Source organism: Rhinoderma darwinii, chromosome 2 (assembly GCF_050947455.1).
Source record: "Rhinoderma darwinii isolate aRhiDar2 chromosome 2, aRhiDar2.hap1, whole genome shotgun sequence".
NCBI classification, from domain to species: Eukaryota; Metazoa; Chordata; class Amphibia; order Anura; family Rhinodermatidae; genus Rhinoderma; species Rhinoderma darwinii.
The window spans coordinates 126,482,020-126,506,822 of record NC_134688.1 but is presented as its reverse complement, the minus strand read 5'-3'; the positions used below and the strand labels follow the sequence as shown (position 1 = coordinate 126,506,822).

At 43.2% G+C, this 24,803-nt stretch overlaps 1 protein-coding gene across 4 annotated transcripts in view; it reads left to right on the top strand.

Moving 5' to 3' along the window:
• The window catches only part of CCDC122 (coiled-coil domain containing 122), a 43,804-nt gene that overhangs the window by 14,244 nt on the left and 4,757 nt on the right, over positions 1 to 24,803 (top strand). For all 4 annotated transcript variants that reach the window (XM_075850240.1, XM_075850239.1, XM_075850242.1 and 1 more), the window contains exons 3-4: positions 12,987 to 13,385; positions 19,780 to 19,896. In XM_075850240.1, coding sequence (XP_075706355.1) covers positions 12,987 to 13,385; positions 19,780 to 19,896 — 516 coding nt within the window. The remainder of the gene's footprint in view (positions 1 to 12,986; positions 13,386 to 19,779; positions 19,897 to 24,803) is intronic.

The window sequence follows — 24,803 nt, the reverse complement described above, 5'->3', positions numbered from 1 at the left end:
GGGAGGTAAAAAAATCCATAAGGCTTGAAACAAAGGAAACATTTTCCGCCAGATGCCAAATGGGGATAAGATTGGATCAATATTTAACCCAGAATTCTATACATTTACATAAGCGCTGATATAATTTTTATCTAAGAAATTGTCTAAGGCCTCATTCACATTTGTGTTGAAGGCTCCGTTAGGGGCCTCCATCGCAGTTATGGCTGAGTTTACCCGAGATTACCGGTAACAATAGCGCAGAATGCTGCGCGATTGTCTCCGGTAAAATGAAGGACACCCAAAAAGAAAGCCGACAGAACGTATGAAAGTCAATGTGTTTCAACTAAACTGTTGCTTCCATTATTCCCTTGTTCTGCTCCTATGACGGAGCATAACGACAGAATAGCTTGACGCAGGTGTGGACATAACTTAAAGAGGCTCTGTCACCAGATTTTGCAACCCCTATCTGCTATTGCAGCAGATCGGCGCTGCAATGTAGATTACAGTAACGTTTTTATTTTTAAAAAACGAGCATTTTTGGCCAAGTTATGACCATTTTTGTATTTATGCAAATGAGGCTTGCAAAAGTACAACTGGGCGTGTTTAAAAGTAAAAGTACAACTGGGCGTGTATTGTGTGCGTACATCGGGGCGTGTTTACTACTTTTACTAGCTGGGCTTTCTGACGAGAAGTATCATCCACTTCTCTTCAGAACGCCCAGCTTCTGGCAGTGCAGATCTGTGACGTCACTCACAGGTCCTGCATCGTGTCGGCCACATCGGCACCAGAGGCTACAGTTGATTCTGCAGCAGCATCCACGTTTGCAGGTAAGTCGATGTAGCTACTTACCTGCAAACGCTGATGCTGCTGCAGAATCAACTGTAGCCTCTGGTGCCGATGTGGCCGACACGATGCAGGACCTGTGAGTGACGTCACAGATCTGCACTGCCAGAAGCTGGGCGTTCTGAAGAGAAGTGGATGATACTTCTATACACAACGCCCAGCTAGTAAAAGTAGTAAAAACGCCCCGATGTACGCACACAATACACGCCCAGTTGTACTTTTACTTTTCAACACGCCCAGTTGTACTTTTGCAAGCCTCATTTGCATAAATACAAAAATGGTCATAACTTGGCCAAAAATGCTCGTTTTTTAAAAATAAAAACGTTACTCTTATCTCCATTGCAGCGCCGATCTGCTGCAATAGCAGATAGGGGCTGCAAAATCTGGTGACAGAGCCTCTTTAAGCCTTTTTTTTTATAACTATCAACTCTTACCGCTATTTTAATTGTAATTCTGAATATTTTTCAGGTCACAGTAAATACTACTAATGTGTTCATATTAGTATTTTAAGCTATAGACATGAGTTATCAGCGTTGTCATTAATTTCTGGTTTCCTAATTTGTCCGTAAAAATAATGCCTGTCTGTGACATTTAGCTAATAGCCTCCTGTACACACTGCAGATTTTGTTAAAGAAATTTCTGTTACGTAAAATCTGTTCCATTCATCTTAATGGGGTTGTTTCTGCTGTGTATGGATTTCTCCATATCTACAGCGTGTGCAGTGGGCAAATTGTGCAAAAGTGAAAATAAAAATGGAGGTTGGCAGCCCTAATGGCACCTATGCTCTGCTGACAGTAGCAGGGGAGTGTTCAACAGGAATTTAAATGTTTTTTCCTGTCGCAGACATTTATGGCTTTACAATGATGCTTTAAATATTTTGTCAACAAATAGTGAGAATAAAGGAATTGGGACACAAATATACTTCCTTGAATGTATAAATGCTATAGTAAAATTGTGTCTTGAAATTACATTTCTGCTTCAAATGTGATATTGGATGAAATTGAAAGTGTAGACTGAAGGCTATGTACACCTTTGCTGGGCATTTTTTTTTTTTTTAATAAACAGGTTAGCCATTGTGTTTGGTGTGACTTTATAAATAGTTTTTATTAAAAATTTGTTTTACTTTTTTAGATACAGCTGCTCTGTGTTCACTATACAGAGCAGCAGTATCGTTCACTATTACCTGAATCCGTCAGTCCCGGGGACTTGACGGTTCAGTGTCAGGGGGTCGTGGGTGATCCACCTGTAATCTATTACATCTAAGTTCATAACTTAGCTGTGATAGATCACAGGTGGATCCTGCGTGTCAGACACGCAAGACCCGCTGTCACTGAACCCGTCAGGTCCACGGGACTGACGGATTCAGGTAATAGCGAACAATACAGCTGCTCTGTATAGAGAGAAGGTGAAGTGGATAAAGAAATCTCCTTTCTGGGGCGCTCCCGTGGTGGTATAAATTTGCAGTAGATTTCCAAGGAAAAAGTGTTTATTCATACACACATATATAAATAAAATCAAACACTGTGCAACGCATTTTGACCTCGTACTGAGGTCTTCATTAGGCATATAACATTAATTAATATCCCGTCTTAATAAATACCCTGGCTTGATTGAATCAATGCCCAGTTCAAGGGGTAAAAGTTAATTGTGGGTGTGTTTGTAAAAATTTTATTTGTGTTGAACTGATTCATTTTATTTGTACCAGTTTTTATTTAAAAATGAGTAATATTCATTTCTTTTCATTTATTATATTTATTCATGAATGTTTTTTTTTGCAATCTGTCATTTTTGGACTGCATCGCTCACAGTTGTTTTACACCTGTGTTTGTTTAAATTGTCTTTTCCAACGCCTATGTCATCATTGTTTATTTCCCCATGCTCCTGAATGGCAGTGATTCCTAGCTCTTCTCTGATTGGCTGCTGCAGGGGCGTAACTAGGAAAGACTGGGCCCAGTGGCGTAACTACCGCCGTAGCAGCAGTAGCGGCTGCTACGGGGCCCGCGGCATGAGGGGGCCCGTGTCGCCCGCCGGCACGGGCCCCCACCATGGCCGGGAGGCTCCGCTAGCAGCCGCTATGGCTGCTACAGCGGGACGCCACTGAACACTACGGCAGAGCAGGGAGGTATCTCCCCGCTCTGCCATTAACTGGTTCCCGACCGCTGGCTGTATTTTTACGGCCAGCGGTCAGGGTCCTTAAAACCCGAGCCATAGACTTTCTACGGCTCGGGTTTTAACTTGCTGCCCGCGCGATCGGGCAGCTGAATGTCGGGTCTCCGGCTGTCAGTGACTGCCGGGGACCCTGAGGAGAGGATAAAAGCAGCTTTCGCTGCTTCTGTCTTCTCTGATCACTTGTACACAGCGCTGAATGCGCGCTGTGTACAGGAATAGAGACAGCAGCAGCGGCGCTGTCTCTATTCCTCCTGGTGATGATGTGACTGGTCACATGATCGCCGGGTGCTGTTAGTGGCAGGCTGCTGCTGGGTCTTACAAGACCCAGTACAGCCCAGTTAGTGACAATCGTCACTATGAGAGGGCTGATTTCCCCTGTAACTGGGGCTGCTATGCAGCCCCAGTTACAGTGGAAAAACATGGTGTAAAAGAAAGAAAAAATATATATAAAGTTCCCCAAAGGTCTTTTTTGACCTTTGGGGGACAGACCATAGTAATAAAAAAATAATAAAGTAAAGTGCAAAAAAATTTTAAATAATAAATACACATAAAATACCCACACCCAAAAAAAAACCGTTCCCCCCCGCCAATCATTGTTGTAACGCTAGCGCTGACCCTAGTACCCTAATACAGACATGTAATATATAAAAATTTACGGTAGACAAAGACGATCACAAATAAAAGGTCTATTTTAGGGTAAAACTATGTTATTACCAAAAAAAAATAGCTGAAATGTAAAAAAGCTTATTTTTTTACTATTATTTTCAAACTTTATGAATAAAAATTCTAAAATAGCAAAATAGGTGTGTATAAAAACGATAAAAAATGAAACCTGCATTGTCTACGGAAAAAACGTCGCAAAAATCACGTCGTTAGCCCAACAAATAAAAAAGTTATAGCCATTTAACTAACAGGTGCTAAAAATGGCTAAACTGTGTCTGGTCCTGAAGGCGCAAAATACAGCAAAAGACATGTATCCCCTCTCCACAGGATCTCCACAGGATAGGGGATACATGTGTGATCGCTGGCATTGATAGGGAGAACGGGGGACTGAAAGTCCCCTGAAGTTCTCCATCACAAACCTCGGACTTCCGGGGTCTGTGTCGGCAGCTCCGTAGAAATGAATGGAGCGCCGGTCACGCTTGTGCGTATGCGTGACCAGCGCTCCTTTCATTTTTATTGAGCTGCGCAGACGCCGGAAGTCAGAGGTTTGTCATGGAGAAGTTCAGGGGACTTTCAGTCCCCCGTTCTCCCTATCGCTGCCAGCGATCACACATGTATCCCCTATCCTGTGGAGATCCTGTGGAGAGGGGATACATGTATTTTGTAGGACACACTGTATGTCGCATTTTTTTGGGAGGGGGGACACAGTATGGCGTTCCCTACAGGGGGGGGAACGCTGTATGGCGTTCCCCACAGGGGGGGGTGGCTGTATGGTGTTCCATACAGGGGGGGAGCTGTATGGCGTTCCCTACAGGGGGGGCTGTATGGCGTTCTCTACAGGGGGGGCTGTATGGCGTTCTCTACAGGGGGGGCTGTATGGCGTTCCCTACAGGGGGGGCTGTATGGCGTTCTCTACAGGGGGGGCTGTATGGCGTTCTCTGCAGGGGGGCTGTATGGCGTTATCTACAGGGGGCTGTATGGCGTTCTCTACAGGGGGATGTATGGCGTTATCTACAGGGGGGGCTGTAAAAAAGGCACTATCTACAATGGGGGGGGGGGGGTTGTGTGACACCCAGGGAAGGGGGGGCCCCATAGCAAACTTTGACTAGGCCCCCCTCCCCTCGGTGCCACACACAGGCCCCTTGTAGATAGTGTCCCCTGTAGATGTAAATTGTGTCATACAGCCCCCCTGTAGCTTGTGCCATACAGCCCCCTGTAGACAGTGCTATGCAGCCCCACTGTAGAAAGTGCTATACAGCCCCCCTGTAGACAGTGTCACACCCCACTTGTAGATAGCGCCCCCACCTCCCCCTTGTATATAGTGCCACACAGCACACCTGTAATGGCAGGAAGGAGGTGAAGGGAAAGTGAGCCCTAATCTACCCACCGCCCTGTCCCTGCCTACTTGCAACGACCCGCCCTAGGCGACGGGGTACAACTGGGCGGCGGTCCCTACGCTGTCTAAGTGCACGGGAGAACAAACAGGGAACACGCAAGGGAAGGGGCAGTAGCCACGGAATGCCGCGAGGAAACGGAGCGGTGAATGAGTAGTCAGGACCAGGATGAAGTGGAGTATACCAAAGTGAGCACGGAGAAGGAAACAAGCCAGGGGCAAAGCAAAGCAGGTTAAGCGGAACTGCAGCAAGGCAGAAGCACGGCAGAAGCAGGCTGGAGCAAGCAGCAGTGAGGCCAGGAATCCAGAAGAATTACAAGCACTGAGGAAGAGAACACGGCAGGTAATAAAGGACAGGGGGCGGAGCTAACTCCGACTGACCAGGCCACGATAGGCTCTCCCACTCCTGAGCATGCCACCCTGGTTGGTGGGAGATGGTGTCAGTCGAACAGGTCTGGCCTCAGGTGTGGATTGATTAATCCCAGGAGTATACCTAGACGTAGTACCTGGCAGATCCTTAACACCACCCATGTATATAGTGCCACACAGCCCCCCTTAATAGATAATGCCACAAAGCACTCCCTTAGTAGATAGTGGCACACAGCCCCCTCTTGTATATAGTGTCACACAGCTCCCCTTGTATATAGTGCCACACAGCCCCCCTCCCTTGTATATAGAGCCATACAGCCCCTCCCTCCCTTGTATATAGTGCCACATGGCCCCCTCCCTTGTAGATAGTGCCGTATAGCCCCCTGAAGATAGTGTCACACACAGCCCCCTGTAGATAGCGCCACACACAGCCCCCTGTAGATTGCGCCACACAAAGCCCCCTGTAGATAGTGCCACACACAGCCCCCTGTAGATAGCGCCACACACAGCCCCCTGTAGGTAACGCCACACAGCCCTCCTCCCCTTGTAAATAGTGCCATACAGGCCCCCCTTAGTATAGTGCCACATAGCCCTCCTCCCCTTGGAAATAGTGCCATACAGCCCCCCTTAGTATAGTGCCACACAACTCCCTCTTGTATATAGTGCTACATCCCCCTTTTATTATAGTGTCACACAGCCCGCCCTTGTATATAGTGCCGCGAAGCTTCCCCCTTGTGTATAGTGCCACACAGCCCCCCATGAGTATAGTGCCACACAGCAGCCCCTCCCTTGTATATAGTGCTACACAGCGCTCCTCCCTTGTATGTAGTGCCACACAGCTCCCCTTTATATATAGTTCTACACAGCAATCCCTGTATAATGCCATACAGGCCCCCCCAAAACATAAAAATAAAAATTGTACTTGCATTGCCCCGTTCCCGCGACGGACGGAGCACCGCACAGCCTCCAGGAGGGACGCTTGTGCAGACCAGTGTGATACAGTGATGTCATCATGCTGGGCTGCGCAAGGAGTCTTCCCAGTGCCTAATAGGCTGCAGGCCTAATGTGGCCTGCAGCCTACAGTATTCATTTGTATCTGCATCCCGAGAAATGTTATGGGCCGGGCGGCGCGGGCCGCCTCTGGCCCCATAGCAGCCGCGGGATGGGAGCCCTGGGCAATTGCCCAGTTTGCCCCCCCTCCCTAACACCAGCCCTGCCTGTAGCCTAGTAAATGGCAGAGTAGGGAGATAGCGTTCAATAGTATCTGTGTTAGGAAAACACCTGTTCCCTTAAGTTCGCTATGACAACCTTTCTTGCTTCTGGGCGGTTCTTCTTTTACCTTGAGCCTATCTCTCGTCTCTGTCCTTGTGCCAATCAGCTGTGGTGTTGTATTTATACCTGTCTTTTCCCACCTGTCTTCGCTTGTGAATTTTCCTGTGTTCTGGTGTCTGATCAAGCTTCCTACATTCCCTGCACTCCTGACTTCTGGACCTTCTGTAAACTGACCTCGGCTTGTGTCTCGTTAACCCCTTGTTTGCTGATTTTGGATTATCTGCTCCTGCCCGGTTTTGACCTTTGCTATTCCTGATGCCCGCTTGCCTTCTGATTTGTACTTTCTGTTGAAACCCAGGCTGTCTGGTTTCCTGCTCTGGTTAGTCTGCATTGCACCTCCTATCCAACGCAGAACTCTGCTAAGACAACATGGGTCCTAAGCAGCAAAGACCTTGCGGTCTGCTCTGGCGAACACCTTAGGGTCGCTTTAGACACTGTCGATCAGAGTTTTGACGGATTCGAGGTTGCGGTTTTATGTGCACGCTCTCTCCCGGCACTCTCCAGCAGCCTTTGGGGAATCGCTCAAATTGCAATTCCATAACAATCTACGTCCTAAGGACGCAGATACTATTGGGGGGGCATTGGGGGGGGGGGGTGTGACGGCGGGGGCACAGGCCCCCTCATGCCGCGGGCCCCGTAGAAGCCGCTATGGCTGCTACAGCGGTAGTTATGCCACTGGGCTGCTGCTCCGTTTACACTTCTGATTGGATATTACTTGTTTGCATCAACATATATATACATGAAACTTTTGGAAACTATCTTTATTGGGAGGGATCAAAGATTTTTAGTTTCTTTTTTCGATTTATTTTTGGAGCTAAACTGTTGAGGGAGGGGGGGGGGGGAAGGATATTTCCATAGTTAGAACAGAACGAATATCATTGGAATCAGACCGAGCGGCCTGCATTGGTGAGTATTTCGATTTTTTGATGATTTTTTTCTGATTGTTGTTTTAATGAATAATTATTTTGAAAATAAACATTTATTTAGACTGATTCTATGTTTTCCTTAAGCCCATCCGGACTGAGAGTATCAGATGTAAAGATCCAGAAGGATTTGCATTTATATATGTGTGTATGAATAAACACCGCACGGGAGCGCCCCAAAAATGTTTTTTTTTTTTATCCACTTCACCTATGATTATCGGACGCTGGGAAGATCTCCATCAAAGGAGCTACATACCCAGAGTCAACTCCGGAGGCCTGCACACCACGCTGACACTGGGGTCAGATAGACCCGACATGCTTCTAAGTTGAGTTGTACGATGATCCAGCACAACTCCACCAGATGAGTCTTCCTTGATTCACTACACTGTACCTGCATCTATCACCATACGTTATTAACTTAGATGAGCACCGTATTTCTTCTTTTGTATCCTTTTCTATAAAGCTGTACAGAGAATACAGAGCAGCTGTATCTAAAAAAGTAATTTTGAATGAAAACTACTTATAAGGTTACACCAATCACACTGTTTATTGAAAAAAAATGCACTGGAAAGGTTTGCATAGCCTTTAAGGGGGGAATTTTTAAAGACTGATGTTTATATCGCCAGGCCAGTCTTAAAGGGGTTTTCCCATCTTGGACAGTTATGGCATATCCACAGGATATGCCATAAAAGTCAGATAGATGCGGGTGCCACCTCTGAGACCCACAAATATCTCTAGAACGGGGCCACGTAAACCCCATTCTAGCTTACTCGGCTCTCGCTGCCTCCCGACCACTTCCTGGTTAGGTGACCGGGAGTTACGGAAACAGCCGAGCTCCCTGAATAGGAGTGAATGGGAGTTACGGAAGCAGCTACACTGTGTCCGTAGCTTAAGAGTTCCGGAAGCAGCATAGCTTGCCGTGCTACGCTGTTTCAGTAACTCCCATTCACTTCAATGGGAGTTACGGAAAAAGCGTAGTTCAGCGAGCACGAGGCTGTTTCCGTAACTCCCAACCACCTAACCAGGAAGTGGCCGGGAGACAGCGGAGCTGAACGTGGTTTAGGGGGCCCCGTTCTAGAGATAGGTGTGGTTCCCAGAGGTGGAACCCGCATCTATCAGACTTTTATGGCATATCCTGTGGATATGCCATAATTGTCCAAGATGGGAAAATCCCTTTAATAGGAAACAAGCTGAAGTAAGATGCAACAAATTTATTAACCCCTTCCCGCCGCAGCCATTTTTCGGATTTTCAATTTTTACTCCCCACTTTGTAAAAGCCATAACTGTTTTATTTTTTTCATGGATATAGCCGTATGCTCGATGCACTTACTATAATTATACGCCAGAAACTTGCATAAATTATAGAGGAAATCTATGACAGCTCCAGACTGATGTAAGTTTTAGGGCTTATTTAGACGAACGTGTAATACGTCCGTGCAACGCGCGTGATTTTCACGCGCCTCGCACGGACCGATGTTAGTCTATGCAGCTGTGCAGACTGTCCATGAGTTTCACACAGCGTGTGTCTGCTGCGTAAAACTCACAAAATGTCCTATATTTGTGCGTTGTTCGTGCATCACGCACCCATTGAAGTCAATGGGTGCGTGAAAATCACGCGCAGCACACGGAATCACTTTCGTGTGACGAGCATGATTCGCGCAACAGCAGTAAAAAGTATGAATGAAACAGAAAAGCACCACGTGCTTTTCTGTTTACAAAAATACAAACAGAGTGTCATAATGATGGCGGCTGCGCGAAAATCACGCAACCACGCATCATACGCAGCTGACACACGGAGCTGTTATGTGCCTTTTGCGCATGCAAAACGCCGTGTTTTTTGCGCGCGCAAAACGCACACGCTCGTGTAAATCCGGCCTTATTCAGTGGCAAACTGATTTATTAAAAGGCATGTGCCTATGAATTTGTCGCAACTTACTCCAGCTAGCTTTTTATTAAGACTGGACTTAATACATCTCCCCCATAGAGTGATGACAACTTCTGTACAGTGCTGTGTAATATGTTGCCACCATATAAACAATAGAACATAAAATAACATAAATGAACATCATGTCCTACAAAAAAAATTTAGTGCAATGGGGTATTCCCATCTTACACTTTTCTGGCATATCCACATGATATGCCATCAATGTCTAATATGTGCAGTTCCCTTCTGTGGTGCTCTCACCTATAGAGAGAACAGGGGTCCCATTCAAAGTGACCGGTTTTCCAGCTTAAAAAAATGCGCACGTTGGTTTCTCCGTTATTGTCTATAAGGGTATGTGCACACGATAAGTGTCTTTTACGTCTGAAAAGACAGACTGTTTTCAGGAGAAAACAGCTGCCTCGTTTCAGACGTAAATGCTGCTCCTCGTCTTTGACGCTCGTAAATCTTGAGCTGCTCTTCATTGACTTCAATGAAGAACGGCTCAAATTACATTGCAAAGAAGTGTCCTGCACTTCTTTGCCGAGGCAGTCAATTTACGCGTGGTCGTTTGACATCTGTCAAACAACGACGCGTAAATTACAGGTCATCAGCACAGTACGTCGGCAAACCCATTCAAATGAATGGCCAGATGTTTGCCGACGTATTGTAGCCCTATTTTCAGGCGTAAATCGAGGCATAATACGCCTCGTTTACGCCTGAAAATAGGTCGTGTGAACCCAGCCTTAGGGTACAAATACACGTGGCAGATTTTGTTGCAGAATTGTCTGTGACAGAAAATTTGTTCTATTCATCTCAATGTGGTTGTTTCTGCAACATGTGAATGTATTTCTGTAAGTTCCATTAAGATGAATGGAACTGATTTTCAGTTGCAGAAATTTGTGCAACAAAATCTGGCGCGTTTGACTGCACCCTGTCATGGAAATCCATTGCTCAAAATATATTAGACTGAAATTTATACGAGTACAAACAGACTCTCAAGGCCAGACTCCATTAGTCAGTATCCTTAGGATATTTCACCGATATATATCGAGAGAGGAGAAGAAAACACACAGACACGCTGAAATGTTCAAAATGCTCCTCTGAAGGATTTATTACCAAACTCAAACTGTTAAACTGAAATTCAGAAGGGGTGTAGGCTTGAGGTAAACCAATCAGAGACAATGTAACAATATTTGTTATTCAGTAAAAAGCATACAATAAAATACATCCCAGATACATCATTATAATTCTTCACACATTAGGTTTTGCAGGTGTCTTATCTCTTTTGGACACAATATTCTCGTGGAGATGGGGGAGACCTTCCTTCACGCATACTTGCCACCCTCCCATCTCCCTCCCTGTCCATCTTCGCATGGGAACCAAGGTCAAAGATAAAACATACGAAATCAACATTACTTGTATTAAAGGAACAATGACTTTCCTATTCACTACAATAAAACCAAAATGGGAACTCCAGACAAGATGGCTGCTGCACGAAACTAAATCATTTAAACATTATCATCACTTTCACATCATACATATCTTAGTAATTCGGCATCCTGCTTGATAATTCACAATGTAATTTCATACAGAGAATATAAGCAAATAAATCATCCTTCACAACCCTTAGGGTATGTTCACACGCTTAACAAAAAATGTCTGAAAATACGGAGCTGTTTTCGCTGCGTTTTTCGCTGCGTTATTTTATGGCCCGTTTTGGAGCTGTTTTCAATAGAGTCTATGAAAAACGGCTCCAAAAACGTCCCATGAAGTGTTCTGCACTTCTTTTTTTACGAGCCATCATTTTATGCGCCGTATTTTGACAGCGACGCGTAAAATGAAGGCTCATGGGAACAGAGCACCGTAAAAAAAAACATTGAAAGCAATGGGCAGATGTTTGTAGGCGTATTAGGGGCGTTTTTTCCATGCATAATTTGAGGCGTAAAACACCCGAGTTACGTCTAAAAATAGGCCATGTGAACATACCCTTAGAGTTATGGAACAGCCAAATAAGCAGTTTTAAATTGGCAAATGAGAGTCACTGTACCACTATTCTCCCAATACGTGGGTCTGGCACATTTATCGCATATCCTGTGGATAGACTATAAATCTGTAGGATGGCAATACCTTTCTTTGAACACACAAAAAGTAAAGTAACCAAGTCTTTTCCTGACCAAGTTATAACATGTCTGGGGAAAATTCCGGAAACTAGACAGTGTGTCATAGACTGACAGTAAACTGCCATAGAAACTGATATTCCTGAAGATCTTGCAATTCCAATGTTTCAATATGCAAGAACCAAAAGTCTTGAAGTAGTAATTAATTAATTAATTCATTAATTAATTCATTCATTCATTCATTCATTCATTCATTCAGGCAATGCACTGATTTGGGTTTAGTAGTGTGGAACTTTAGGACGTTGTTTGTTTTTTTTTTGTCTTCTTAAGCTGGGTTAACACCAGTACTGCATCTAAAAACTGTGGCATAAAACATTAATCGATGTGAGTCTGCTGCAATTTTACTATGGAAAAGCACAACATGGTTTTCATATGCTTTTATGACACATTCCTCCACATTGATATTAATAGAAATACCACTAAAGTATGAACATACACTAAATATTGCTGGAAATTTCGGATAAAACCAACCAGCTGAAACACAATAAACTTCGTTTATGAAAATTAGTGAAGAGAAAGTGGAGGTTTTTCTTAAGCCAACCAGGTTCGAGCTTTCATTTGTATGTACAGATATAAAAAATGATGCAGTGACCTGATTGGTTGCTTTGAGTATTTCTTTCTGTTTTAGGTTTAACAAATTAGATAGTTTTTTTCTTACTCTTAGGAATTTTTTTTCTTTGAACAATATTGCAGATTATATTACAACTATTTATCAGAACATGTATTGGTTGGACTACTAGATCATGCAGACCATATTGGACTACTAATAAATGTTTGATTGTAGTACTTTCTGAAGTCATAAAAGTATTGGCAAGTCGGTTCTGTGTATTTTCAGTAGATGATGCAATATATGTGCAGGATAGTAAAGCTTTTATTTTACAGTAGCATAATATGAAGGGGCATACTTTCCAGGATATTTCGTGTGTTCCCCTCACCTTTGTTTGCTAACACTGTAAAACCTTTGAGGGGATTTCACACAAGTCCTCATCACCAATTCAAATAAGTAATTCAGCCAATCTTGGCTGGGGTACTCTCTCCAGGGGCCCCATAGCACCTGCATGGTTTGTCCTAATGGTACCCCCTTTTTATTATGATTGAAACTACCAGTGGTCCACATAGGCTCTAAACTAGCATTGCTTATTATTTAGCACATTTTCTGCCTTTTAGATTAAATATTACCTAAAGATCTCATTAAAGTTCTGTCCTCATTTTAGACCGAACTTCATGAACTTGAAACCGAACTGAAGTCTGTTTTACTGGAAACAAAACAAGTTGAAAGAAAGATTATCCGAGAAGAAGACACAATAGAAAATATAATGCATCAATGTGAAATCCTTGAGACCCAAAACCACTCAATTTATGCTGAGAACATCAAGCTTAAACTAGAGGTGGAAACTCAGAAAGAAAATTTGGAATCTATTGTGTCCAGAAATAATGGATACCGAAAAAAAATTGCAGATAGTATTGATGTTTTTTCCAAGGAAGAATCTAAACTCCCATTCATGATTGAGCTTAATAAGAAACAAGCCATGGTTGAACTATTAAAGAAGCAGAAGGAAGAAATAATCCTAGATTTACATAATCCTGGGAGCGCTGCTGTAAAACACGTGCAGGTTCGTAATAAAATTAATTGATAAGTAATATTAGTTGTACATCTGAAGGTTTATTGTGGTTCACTTTTGACGGTGTCGACTGAATGGTGAACTCTACATTGTCTTTATTATAAGGACAATGCATAGTGGAAGCAGTTCTTTAGTTTCAGGGCTTGGGTGAGAAAACAAAATAATTCTAAACATAAGCTGGACCATCATTCATATTGATGATTATAAATAAGAATATATAACAATCTGTAAAATTGATTAAGAATTGTAAACCGTCACGAAAATTACAGCCTGACTTTTTTATGGTGTAAACTTCCCGTTTGTCAGTGGTCTTTCCCAGACACCAGTTCTGTTTTCGTTTGTCTAGTGTTTCTCTTCACGGAATGAAACATGTAATGACTAAACTACTTATGTGGAGACATTACCAATTGTCAGCAATGGAATCCCCACTTAGCAGATGCTTCCTGTTTCTGACCACTATGTTGCATCCTATGCAGATCAGTGGTCACAGTGAGGAACTATTGTCAGTAATATCCTCATCACTTGTACGGAATTTATGTGTAATTGTAATCCATTACATTTGTAAGAAAAGAATGGGTAAGATCCAGGGTTATAGGCAGCATTCAGTGGGATACCGTTACATATACTGTATTAAAAGCCCTTGGATCTCTTTGTATACTTAACCTTACTAAATCTCCACACAGTCCAGTATATAGTAAAATGCTTTTGAGGGCGGGGGTGGAAGAGATTTATATAAGTATCGCAAAGGAAAAGCAAAATTAGCAACTAATGAGGATTATAAAAATGACACCTAGAATGTGGGATAAACCACCTTGAAGTCAGCTTAAAGGGGTTTTCCCACCCAGGACATTTTGAAGCCAAAACCAGGAATGAAATCTACACAGAGAGAAAATATAATGTTATAAATATAATGATTTGTACCTCTTCAGTATTTTGGACCCAGTCCTGGTATTGACTTGCAAATACTGATGCAAAATACTGACCAGAATACTGCCGTGTGAAAGAGGCCTTAAAGGATTACCTGATTTTGCACAATTTCACCGTGCAGCGATTCGTATGAGGGTAGCAGACTGGTTTAGATCGTCGGTCAATAAGCAATGGGTCAGGGTTGAGAAAGAAATGTTGTCCCTGGCCCTAACTTCGCTCCCATGCTTAAATAGCTCACATAGATGGGCGGACTCACTTCCTTTTTTAACCTAGCAATTTTTGCTGGCATGGGATCGCATGCTTCAAACCACAGACCTTTCACATAGACCAGGCCCTCTCACTCCACTTTTTGACAACCCTGCCTTTCCTCCTGCAGTTGGAGCAGCGGATTTTCTGAGTTGGCAGAGATCCGACAATATCTGCTTAGCAAAAACGATATCTTCAACTGGGGAGCTCCAGTCTCTCAGTGTTTTGGCGAATGATTGCCCGGAGAGGAGATTGGGGTGGTTGCCATATCTACAACTAAGGTCATACATATCTTCTATGGAGGACTGTACTGTCCTCGCTCAGGATAAGACGCCTATGGAGTTCTTTCTGCCTCAGTCTTCTTCTCCGTCTCATTTGTTCTCTTTGTTCCGCAATTTCCTCCAGCCCTCTTTCTCTCTAACACAACTCACTTATACTAAGTAATAACTTGGACTTCAGATTTCAGATGTAGATTGGCAGAAGGCATTCATTTTTACGCATAAACTCCCTACTTCATGTTTTGAACAAGAGAAGAATTATAAAATTCTTACCAGGTGATACAGGTACCCGTCTCTTTTGCATAGGATTTTCCCCACTGTGTCAGATCTTTGCTGGCATTGCAGGGGGGCCCTCGGGAATATGCTACATATTTGGTGGGACTGACCATTATCGCACCCGTTTTGGATAACAATATTTGACCTCTACAACAAACTTACAGCCTCTATAGTTCCTGCTACTCCTGTAACAGGTCTACTAACTATTATACCAGGAATGCTTTCCGGCCTTCAAAAGGGTCTTCTTAGACATTTCCTGACTGCAGCTTGAACTGTAATTCCTCGCCACTGAAAATACACACAGGTTCCTTCCCTAGGTGAGTGATTTGTGGAGGTAAATCTTCTTATGAGAATGGAAGAACTTATGTCAGATAATCACGACAGTTCTGTGAGATTTCTCCAAACTTGGGCCCTGTGGGTTGAGTTCAGAGACGGTGAAGATCTTCCTCGGTGGTTAGCAGGTGTTGATTGAATTGTTTTCTGTTATGTAATAACCTACAGTGAATACTGAAGTGCCTTAAGTTGCTCCCTTAGTCCTCCCCTACCTCTCCTTATTATTGCTTGTCTCCCCTGTCTGTGTATTGTCTTTTCTTTTTATTTCCATTTTATTCTGTAATCTTCGATTATTGCAGACGCCTATATTATGGAATATTTGCCATATATATTTAGTATTACGAATACAATGTTTTTATACTTCTACTTCCATTACTTCGCATAGGCGACTACTGCACATGTTGGCTGGGAATCCATGCCTAGTTCCATTGACTTCTGGAAATCTCCAAGGCTCACCAAAAATGGATACTAACAGATTCAAGGGGATATAGATAGATGCCGGAGTTACATGTAATGATATAATCAGTTTGACCCCTGACTACCTGGGTGATACTATCCCAACAGGTAAGGTTTTCAGAAAGGTCAACGGCCATTCTAAGCTGAATGTGCCTGCTCTCGTCAGACAGCAGAAGTTACACAGCTTAATGCCTCGCAAGTACCTGGGCTGGGTAGACGTGGTGCTGTTGACCTAGAAAAAGCCACTGGTAAGATGCTCTCTCTAGCTTAAACTCTGAGTCGTTGTTAATGCTTCCAAGTACAGCTTCTGTGAGTTAAAGATGAATCATTAGACTTTGGGTCCGAGCTGATTAAAAGTATAGAGAGCTTCTCTAACAAGAAGGGATCATTACCGCAGTCATTTGAGGTAGTTCCTCTGAAATCACAGAAGTCAATACTGAGGCAGACCAAGGTTCCCTAGAAGGGGATTAAGAGGCTCCATAGCCCTTAACAAAGTCAATAAGAATGACCGAGCAGTCTAGGGCTCTGCGTTAGGTCGCAGTTCCCCCTGGAGGCGGTGATTCTGATTCCATTTCAGACACCAGATCCCTTCCTGTAGGGGGTGTCTCTAACTGTCTTCTGAAGCTGGCAAAATATAACCTTTCGTACGGTTGAAGTTCAAGGAGTGCGGCTATTCAATGATTTTCATTTGCTTCCTAGGGAAGCTTTTCCCGTACTGCTCCTTTACATCAGGTCACCCTGAATGTCTCCTTTCTACAATTCCTAGAAAGGAAGATCCTAAAGGAGGGACATCCTGGGAGAGGAACTGGATTGTAGTCTCCTATAATTCTACCTCCTAAGCCTTTGGGCAAATGAAGGAGAGGTATCGACCTCCGATTCTTCAGAAGATGAAAATTCAAATAGGAGACAATTACATCCATGGGAATGAGATTTCATGGCCCCCCTAGAATTGAAAGATGCATACTTTCAGATACATATTTTCTGAGAGGCAGAAAAAATGGTAAAGAACAGCTGTGTTAATAAGAGGCAGTGTCAAGCGCCCTGCAATTCACAGCTCTTTTCTTCGGGATCTCTTCGGCTCTTCACACCTTTTCTAAGGCGGTGACCGCTATAGCTGCCTAAAAGAACACAGGTGATACTTGTGGTACCATACCTGGATGATTCATCTAATGCTCCATCTTCTAACTACCATCCAGTAATTCCAACGCTGTTGCTTAAGAAATTGGGAAAGTCGGGCATTGTTCCATCAAGAACAAAGATGTTCTTAGGTTTTGTCATAAATTCCCAGGAGATATTCTCTTATTCTCTCCCTTCTGCCTGCTTGGCAGGTAAGAATCTTGGCAGCAGAGGGTCTTATGTTCATGTCAGCAGCTGCAGAGGCAGTTCTTTGGGCCTTAGGGCACATGCAGGGAGAGAGAGATCCAGAGCCTAAGGTAATACAACTCGGATTGTTTGAGCAATAGGTGCAACCTGTTATTTCAAACTCATTAATCCATCAGATGTGGAAACCTCTTAGGGACGTGAGGTGCCTGGTCCAGAGAACCTCGATCTTGTTTACTACAGATGCATCTCAACTAAGTTGGGAGTACTCCTGGATTGGTATACAGTCCTTGATCCTAAACTAACTCAGAGCCAGATTATATACTCTACAAGTCCAGGGGAAGGCAGTCCGTGTAAAATCGGATACTATAACATCAGGCAGGGTGGCACGCGATCAGGTGGGAAAGATCTTGAGATGGACAGAGTTGAACCTACCCATCACCTGCTGTGTATTTTCAAGGCTCCCTCAACATTATTGCCGACCGACTGAGTCGAGGTCTAGCTGTCCGGGACCAGTGTCTCTGAGTCTAGAGATCTTCAAGCAGATCACCAGAATGTGGGAAGTGTCAGAGATCGGTCAGGTTCAGTGCCAAGGTGGAAACGTTCTCTCCCTTTGTCAGGGAGACAATCCATTGGAAGTGCAGGCACTGTCCATCCCTAGGAGCTTCAAGCTGGCCTACGTTTCCCTCTGATTTCCTTGAAACCCAGGGTATTGATGAAAATCAGGCAAGACCAGGCCACGGTAAAAGCCATCATACCGTTCTGACCACAGAGGTCATGGTATTCCCAACTCATTCAGATGAGTCGAGGGTGTTACTGGAGACCTCCCCCAGTGCAGAACTTGATGTCTCAGAGCACTCAAACGCTGCCAGGACCTGAGGAGTCTCAACCTGACAGCCTGAAGGTTGACCAGCCCCTTTTATAAGCAAAAGGGCTCTGCAATTCATTTATGAAGTCCTGCCCACAGTCCAGGTCGGGAGCTACCAAGAAGGCTTACACAAGGGGCAAATTGATTGTTTCAGCTTCATATTCCACTCAAGGAGTGGATAGTTTGAACCCGCGGTATAACAACACCTTACACTTCCAGCAGGATGGATTCGGAAAAGGACTGAGTATATCGACCTGGAAGGTCCGAAATCTAGTCCAGGTCCGCTTTCTGTGTAAGATCCTTGGTGAAAAGTTTCCTGAAATGGTGTGATAAATGAGACATGTTATCCTCAGAACTATTGCAAAATGAGACTTTGCCTTAGTCCTAAAAGGTTTATGATCAACTACTTCTGAACCTCTGAAAGAGGTCCCACATAATTACCTATCCTAAGAGTTTATTTCCTTCTGGTCATAATCAAGTTCGGACACAGGTGGTGGAGAGCACTGTGTAGGGGTGGGGGGTGTGGGACCCCATACTCTCCAATAGTTTACCATGGCACACTACATTGTGTCATTCCAACAGTGCACCAGTGACGGTGAGCAACTGTCTCAGTCCCTTAATTATATTATACTGGGCTCCTGTGCATCTGTCTCAGTCCCTTAATTATATTATACTGGGCTCCGGTGCATCTGCACGGTTTGCACATGGGGGTGTCCGACCCTAACCATAACATCTGTCAGAACAGGGGAACTTCACGCCTTGTCTTCCATGGATCTATACATCAGATTCCTCCAGGACATGAGCTTGCTAAAGCTACTACCACACTTCATTCCAAAGTTCCTTATTTGTAACCTGAAATCAGGCAACTCCCTTCCAGTGTTCTGGCACGTGTCTTCCTCTCATGAGGAACATAATTTCCATCCCTAGATCTCTGCTGTTGTCTTGAGATCTATTAGGCTTGGAGTAAGAGATAGGAAGTTTGAGAATTTATTGTTTCCTGAAAAAAACAGACTTAAAATCCACCAAACCTACCCTGGCTAGATGAAGTGTAGAGGCCAGTAGACTGGCTTACATTGTTAGATCTCCAATTCACCTCATTTTTCTAAAGACTAAGCTACTACAGCAGATGCCACCTCTTGGGCTGAATAAAGTCTGATCCCGCTGGATCAGATTTACTGTGCAGCTTGGAGTTCGCACTTAATATTTATCAACCATTATAGGCTGAATTTTTGGTTCTCCGAAGAGACGGCTCATGAGCGGTCAATCTTGAGCTCCACCCGTCAACAGGGCCCTCCCTATGGGGTTACTTCTTGCTATTTCCCCATTATTGTGCTGCTGTAGGATGTAAGGAAGTAGCTTTCTTACGTTAGTCTGTTTTCCCTTAGTCCTAACAGCAGCACAAGCTTCCCATCCTAACTAAGGCTACTACTTTATAATATACACATGGTAGGAGGGGCTAGATATCCTTATGTCGGGAGGAGACTCTAGTTAATTAGTTTGATTAAATTAAAAATTCCATCTGTCCTACTAGTTTACAGGGGCAGAAATACCTCAGTATTGTGCTGGGAAAAGAGATTAACGTTAGAAATCTACCCTTCTGAGAGCACTGGGTAGGTATTGCTGTTGGCTGAGTCATAATGTAATTGATACACTGACATTCATATACATTCTTTATTGATAGGAGGAAATATCAAATGTAAGTGAGCAAATCAAAGCAATAACAGAGTGTATCAATGCAAAAAAGAAGATTTATGAAGAGGAGTTGGAAAAACATGCTGTACTCAGAAAAGACATAGAGGCAAGTAACGACACTCTGGCTAGAAATAATTATATACAAGTGTGAATGACGTCCAGTTGTTTTCTACATTTGTTTAAAATATTTTGCTTTAATTTTAAGGCCAACCTTTTTTTGTTAATCAGTTTCCTTTTCTCTTATGGAGGGTGCAGGGAGATATGTAAACCACCATTTCCAATGAGACTCCAACACAGTTCTGAATTAACATCTCAGGAGCTTGTAGCCACAAAATACTGCCTGTCCAGATTCTGATCATACCAGAGATGAATGCAGTGCAACAAAGTATTCTTCTATAGAGGCTACAAAATACAGATACAGTAGCTCATGTATATAACACTGAATGGAGACTACTGAACCAACACCCACTACGTCAATTATAATCTGCCCATTATCTCAAGGAGAAGCACTGCCCATAAGAATAGGGTACTTGGGTCTATTGGAAAATGTAGCCATATTCTAAAATGTTTCCTTTCACGAGTTCTACAGCTAAATACTATAATGAATAATAATGAATAAAACTATGTTAACCCCTTCCCTCCACAATAGTACGTCAGGGGCCTTGGCTCCTTGACGTACTATTATGTCAAGGTGATCACGAGGGCACTGCCAATGCGCCCACATGATCACTGGTGGGGGGGGGGGGTTTAAAAAAATAAAGAGTCAAAACACAATTTGTGTCCAAATAAAATATGTTTTAGTTAACAGAACCTATGTACATTAATGTAACCCCCACATATTTGGTATCTCTATAACTGTAACAACATGTGCTATAAATATATTGTACGCTTTTTATAGGTCAGTGATGAATAACATACAAATAAAATAAACAAGGCGGAATGGAGTTTGTTTTGCTTGCCCCTTAAAATGAAATATTTTTTTTTTTATTGCTAACCTATACATACCCTAAGGCCTGATTTACACGAGCGTGTGCGTTTTACGTGCGCAAAATGCACTTAACAGCTGCGTGTCTCATCAGTGATTTTCACGCAGCCGCCATCATTATGACACTCCGTTTGGATGTTTGTAAACAGAAAAGAACGTGGTGCTTTTCTGTTTACATTCATAGTTTGACAGCTGTTGCGCGAATCACGCAGTTCGCACGGAAGTGCTTCCGTGCGACCTGCGTGGTTTTCACGCACCCATTGACTTCAATGGGTGTGTGATGTGCGAAAAACGCTGAAATATAGAACATGTCGTGAGTTTTACGCAGCGCACTCACGCTGCGCAAAAACCCACGGACTGTCTGCACTGCCCCATAGAGTAATATAGGTGCGTACGACACGCGTGAAAGCACGCGCGTCACACGCGCGTATATTACGCTCGTGTAAATGATGCCTAACATTGTACTTGTTGATTCTACAGTTTGTCCAGCAAAAAACAAGGCCTCATATTGCTAGAAGTTGATTCAGGACTAAGCCCAACTGAAGGAGTTAATTGAGTGATATATTAAGAAAGATATCTGCTTATATCTAAGAAATATAATGGAGTAATCACATGGTGCGGTTTTGCCATGTTTTTTGCCTCATGGGCGAAAACCGCACAGCAAATCGCAGTAAAAACACATTTTTTCAATGCAGTTTTCGGCCACATGGCAAAAAAAGCGTAGGTAAACGCAGGTAATTCCACAAGTAAAATCCACACTTAATGGTGGGTTTTTACATTTTGATGCGGAAATAGGGGCAGTTTTATGCTGGTGCGTTTTTTTTTTTATAAACCTGTCAGATATAATTCTGAGGCAGAAACCCAAGATGTATTGACATGCTACAGATTTTAAAATACGCACCGCAGGTAAATTTTACCCTATGAAAATTTCCGCAACCTGTAGATGAGATTACTTGAAGTTTAATTTACTTTGCTCGTACTGTATTAGGATGCGGATTTGCTGCATGAAACTGCACACGGCATTTCCGGACGTAATACGCATTGAGTGCATTTGGCCTAAGAATTACTGATAATTGCAGTTTGTCATATCTGTTTACTCATTTTAAAAATGTACTATTTGGCCATGATCACGCAGTACAGTTATGCTGCGTACAAGTACACAGCGTATCCATCCTTGAACCTGCAAGGAATTCCGGCCAAAAAACAGAATCTCCGCTGCGGAAAACAGTGGTTGGAAAAAAAAAAGTTTATACTTACTGTTATAGCAACGCTTTCTTCTGTTCTCGTCCAGTCTAGCCTCCTTGGGTTGATTCTGCAGCCTATGTATCCACTGCAACCTGTGATTGGTTGTGGCAGTCACATTGGATTAAACGTCATTCCAGGAGGCCGGCCAGGACGGAAAACAGAAGAAAGCGCTGCTATGACAACGGCCGGGCTGTATAAAATTTTCTCTTCGAGTGCGTTTTTGCGACGGAAACGCTACTTTTACGCCGCAAAAATCGCAGCATTTGCCATTTGTTGCAGGTTTTAACTCCACATTGAATTCAATGGAGAAAACTCGCAACAGAACTCACAGGCTAATTTATGAACAGTTTTTGAGCTGATTTTTTTAAGCTGCGTGTGTATGAGATTTGTTCACATCTCATCCACTTTGCTGCTACTGTAATATGCTGTGGATTTTCCTCAATGAAATCCGTTGCGGAAAATCTGAAGTGTTTACGTTACGATGGAACATACTGTTTAACCCCTTCCCGACATGCGCCATACATGTACGGCGCTGTCGGGCGGTGCTTCCCGCAAAGCGCCGTATATGTACGGCGCAGTGATGGTGCGGGCTTAGAAGCAGAGCCGGCACCATCACCGCGGGGTGACAGCTGTATTATACAGCTGGCACCCTCCTGTAACTGCCAGGACCGGAGCTACTCTCCGATCCGGCAGATTAACCCCTCAGATGCTGCACTCAATAGAGCGCAGCATCTGATAGGTTTTCACCCGACCGGAAACCCAGTGATGCAATCGCTGGGTTGCTGTGGCAATCGGACGCCAGAAAATGGCGTCCGAGTCTGCCTTGTACGGGAGCCGATGAGGACCCGCCTGCGGCGTGTCCTCATAGGCTTGCTGTCAGTGAATAACTGACAGCGCTAATACACTGCACTACGTATGTAGTGCAGTGTATTAGAGTAGCGATCGGGGCATCAGGCCCTCATGTCCCCTAGTGGGACAAGTCAGAAAAGTAAAAAAAAGATAATAAAAATGTGGTAAAACAATAAAAACACACACATTTCAAATAAAAATAAAGCTAAACTGACTTTTTTCCCATAGTAAGTCTTTTATTATGGGAAAAACCGTAAAAATTAAAAAAAAACTATACATAATTGGTATCACTGCTTCCGTAACGACCCAAACTACAAAACTATTATGTAATTTATCCCGCACGGTGAACGCCGTAAAAAAAAACCATGAAAAACAACGCCAGAATCTTTGTTTTTAGGTCACATCTCCTTCCAAAAAATGCTATAAAAACGACAATCCGTGCCGCAAAAAATAATCCCTGACACCGCTTTGTGCACGCAAAAATAAAAAAGTTATGGGTCTTACAATATGTCGACATAGAAAACAAATGATTTTATAAAAAAAGTGATTTTATTGTGCAAAAGCTGCAATACATAAAAAAAACTATATAAATTTGGTATCGCCGTAATCGTATCGACCAGCAGAATAAAGCTAACATGTAATTTAGGGCGCACTGTGGATGCCGATAAAAAAAACAATAAAAAACTATTCCAGAATTGCTTGTTTTTGGTAATTTCCTTTACCAAAAAATGAAATAAAAAGTGATCAAAAAGTCGTATGTGTTCTAAAATGGTACCAATAAAATCTACAGCCCGTCTCGCAAAAAACAAGCCCGCACATCGCTCAATCAACTGAAAAACAAAAAAGTTACGGCACTAGTAATGCGGTGATGAAAAAACATCTCAATGCGCAGGCCGGAGGGGAACATTCCTTCAGTTTCAGGGCCCTAGTATTTAGGAACTAGGAAAGGAAATGGACATAGCACATCCGCTGGAAGCGAGGGCGCCCGTATTATACCAGCGCAAAACTTTCCCAGTAATATTTCCCAAACTACGAAGGAGAAAAAGTCCCCAAAAGGTGCAGAGCGTTACAAAAGGGGGATAAGAAAGAAAACCGTTTATCAGTGTGACACCGGCCTGTGCATAACGGATTGCTTCACAGCGTAACACACATCTATGGATAATTGTATTATTTACCCCATTATTATACCCTCTTATTATACCCTGATGTACTCCGCACAGATTACATATACTCTGATGTACTCCGCACAGATTACATATACCCTGATGGACTCCGCACAGATTACATATACCCTGATGTACTCCGCACAGATTACATATGCCCCCACATTATAAACGGAAATACCAGCAAAACTCAAACAAATCTACCAAGCAAAATCCATGCTCAAAATGGTGGTCTTTCCCTTCTTAGCCCTACAGCGTGCCCAAACAGCAATTTATGGCCACAAGTAAGGCATTACCATACCCGGGAGAACCCGCTTAACAATTTATGGGGTAAGATTCTCTAGGGGCACAACATAGTGTGCGATGAATAGGCAGATCAGTGGAAAAATTACAATTTTCACTTTGCACAATCCACTGCGTATTCATTTCTGAAAAACACCTGTGGAGTCTAAATTCTCACTACACCCCTTAATAAATGCCTTTAGGGGTGTAGTTTTTAAAACGGGGTCACTTTTGTTTGGTACATCAGGGGTTTTGCAAATGCAACATGGCGTCCGCAAACCATTCCAGAAAAATCTATGCTCCAAAAGATAAATACCGCTCCTTTTCTTCTGAATGCTCCCATATACGTAAACAGCCGATTATAACCACATATGGGGTGTTACCGTACTCGGGAGAAATTACTTTACAAATGTTGGGGTGCTTTTTCTTCTCTATTCCTTGTAAAAATGAAAAATGTGTATCTAAAACTACATCTTGTTGTAAAAAATT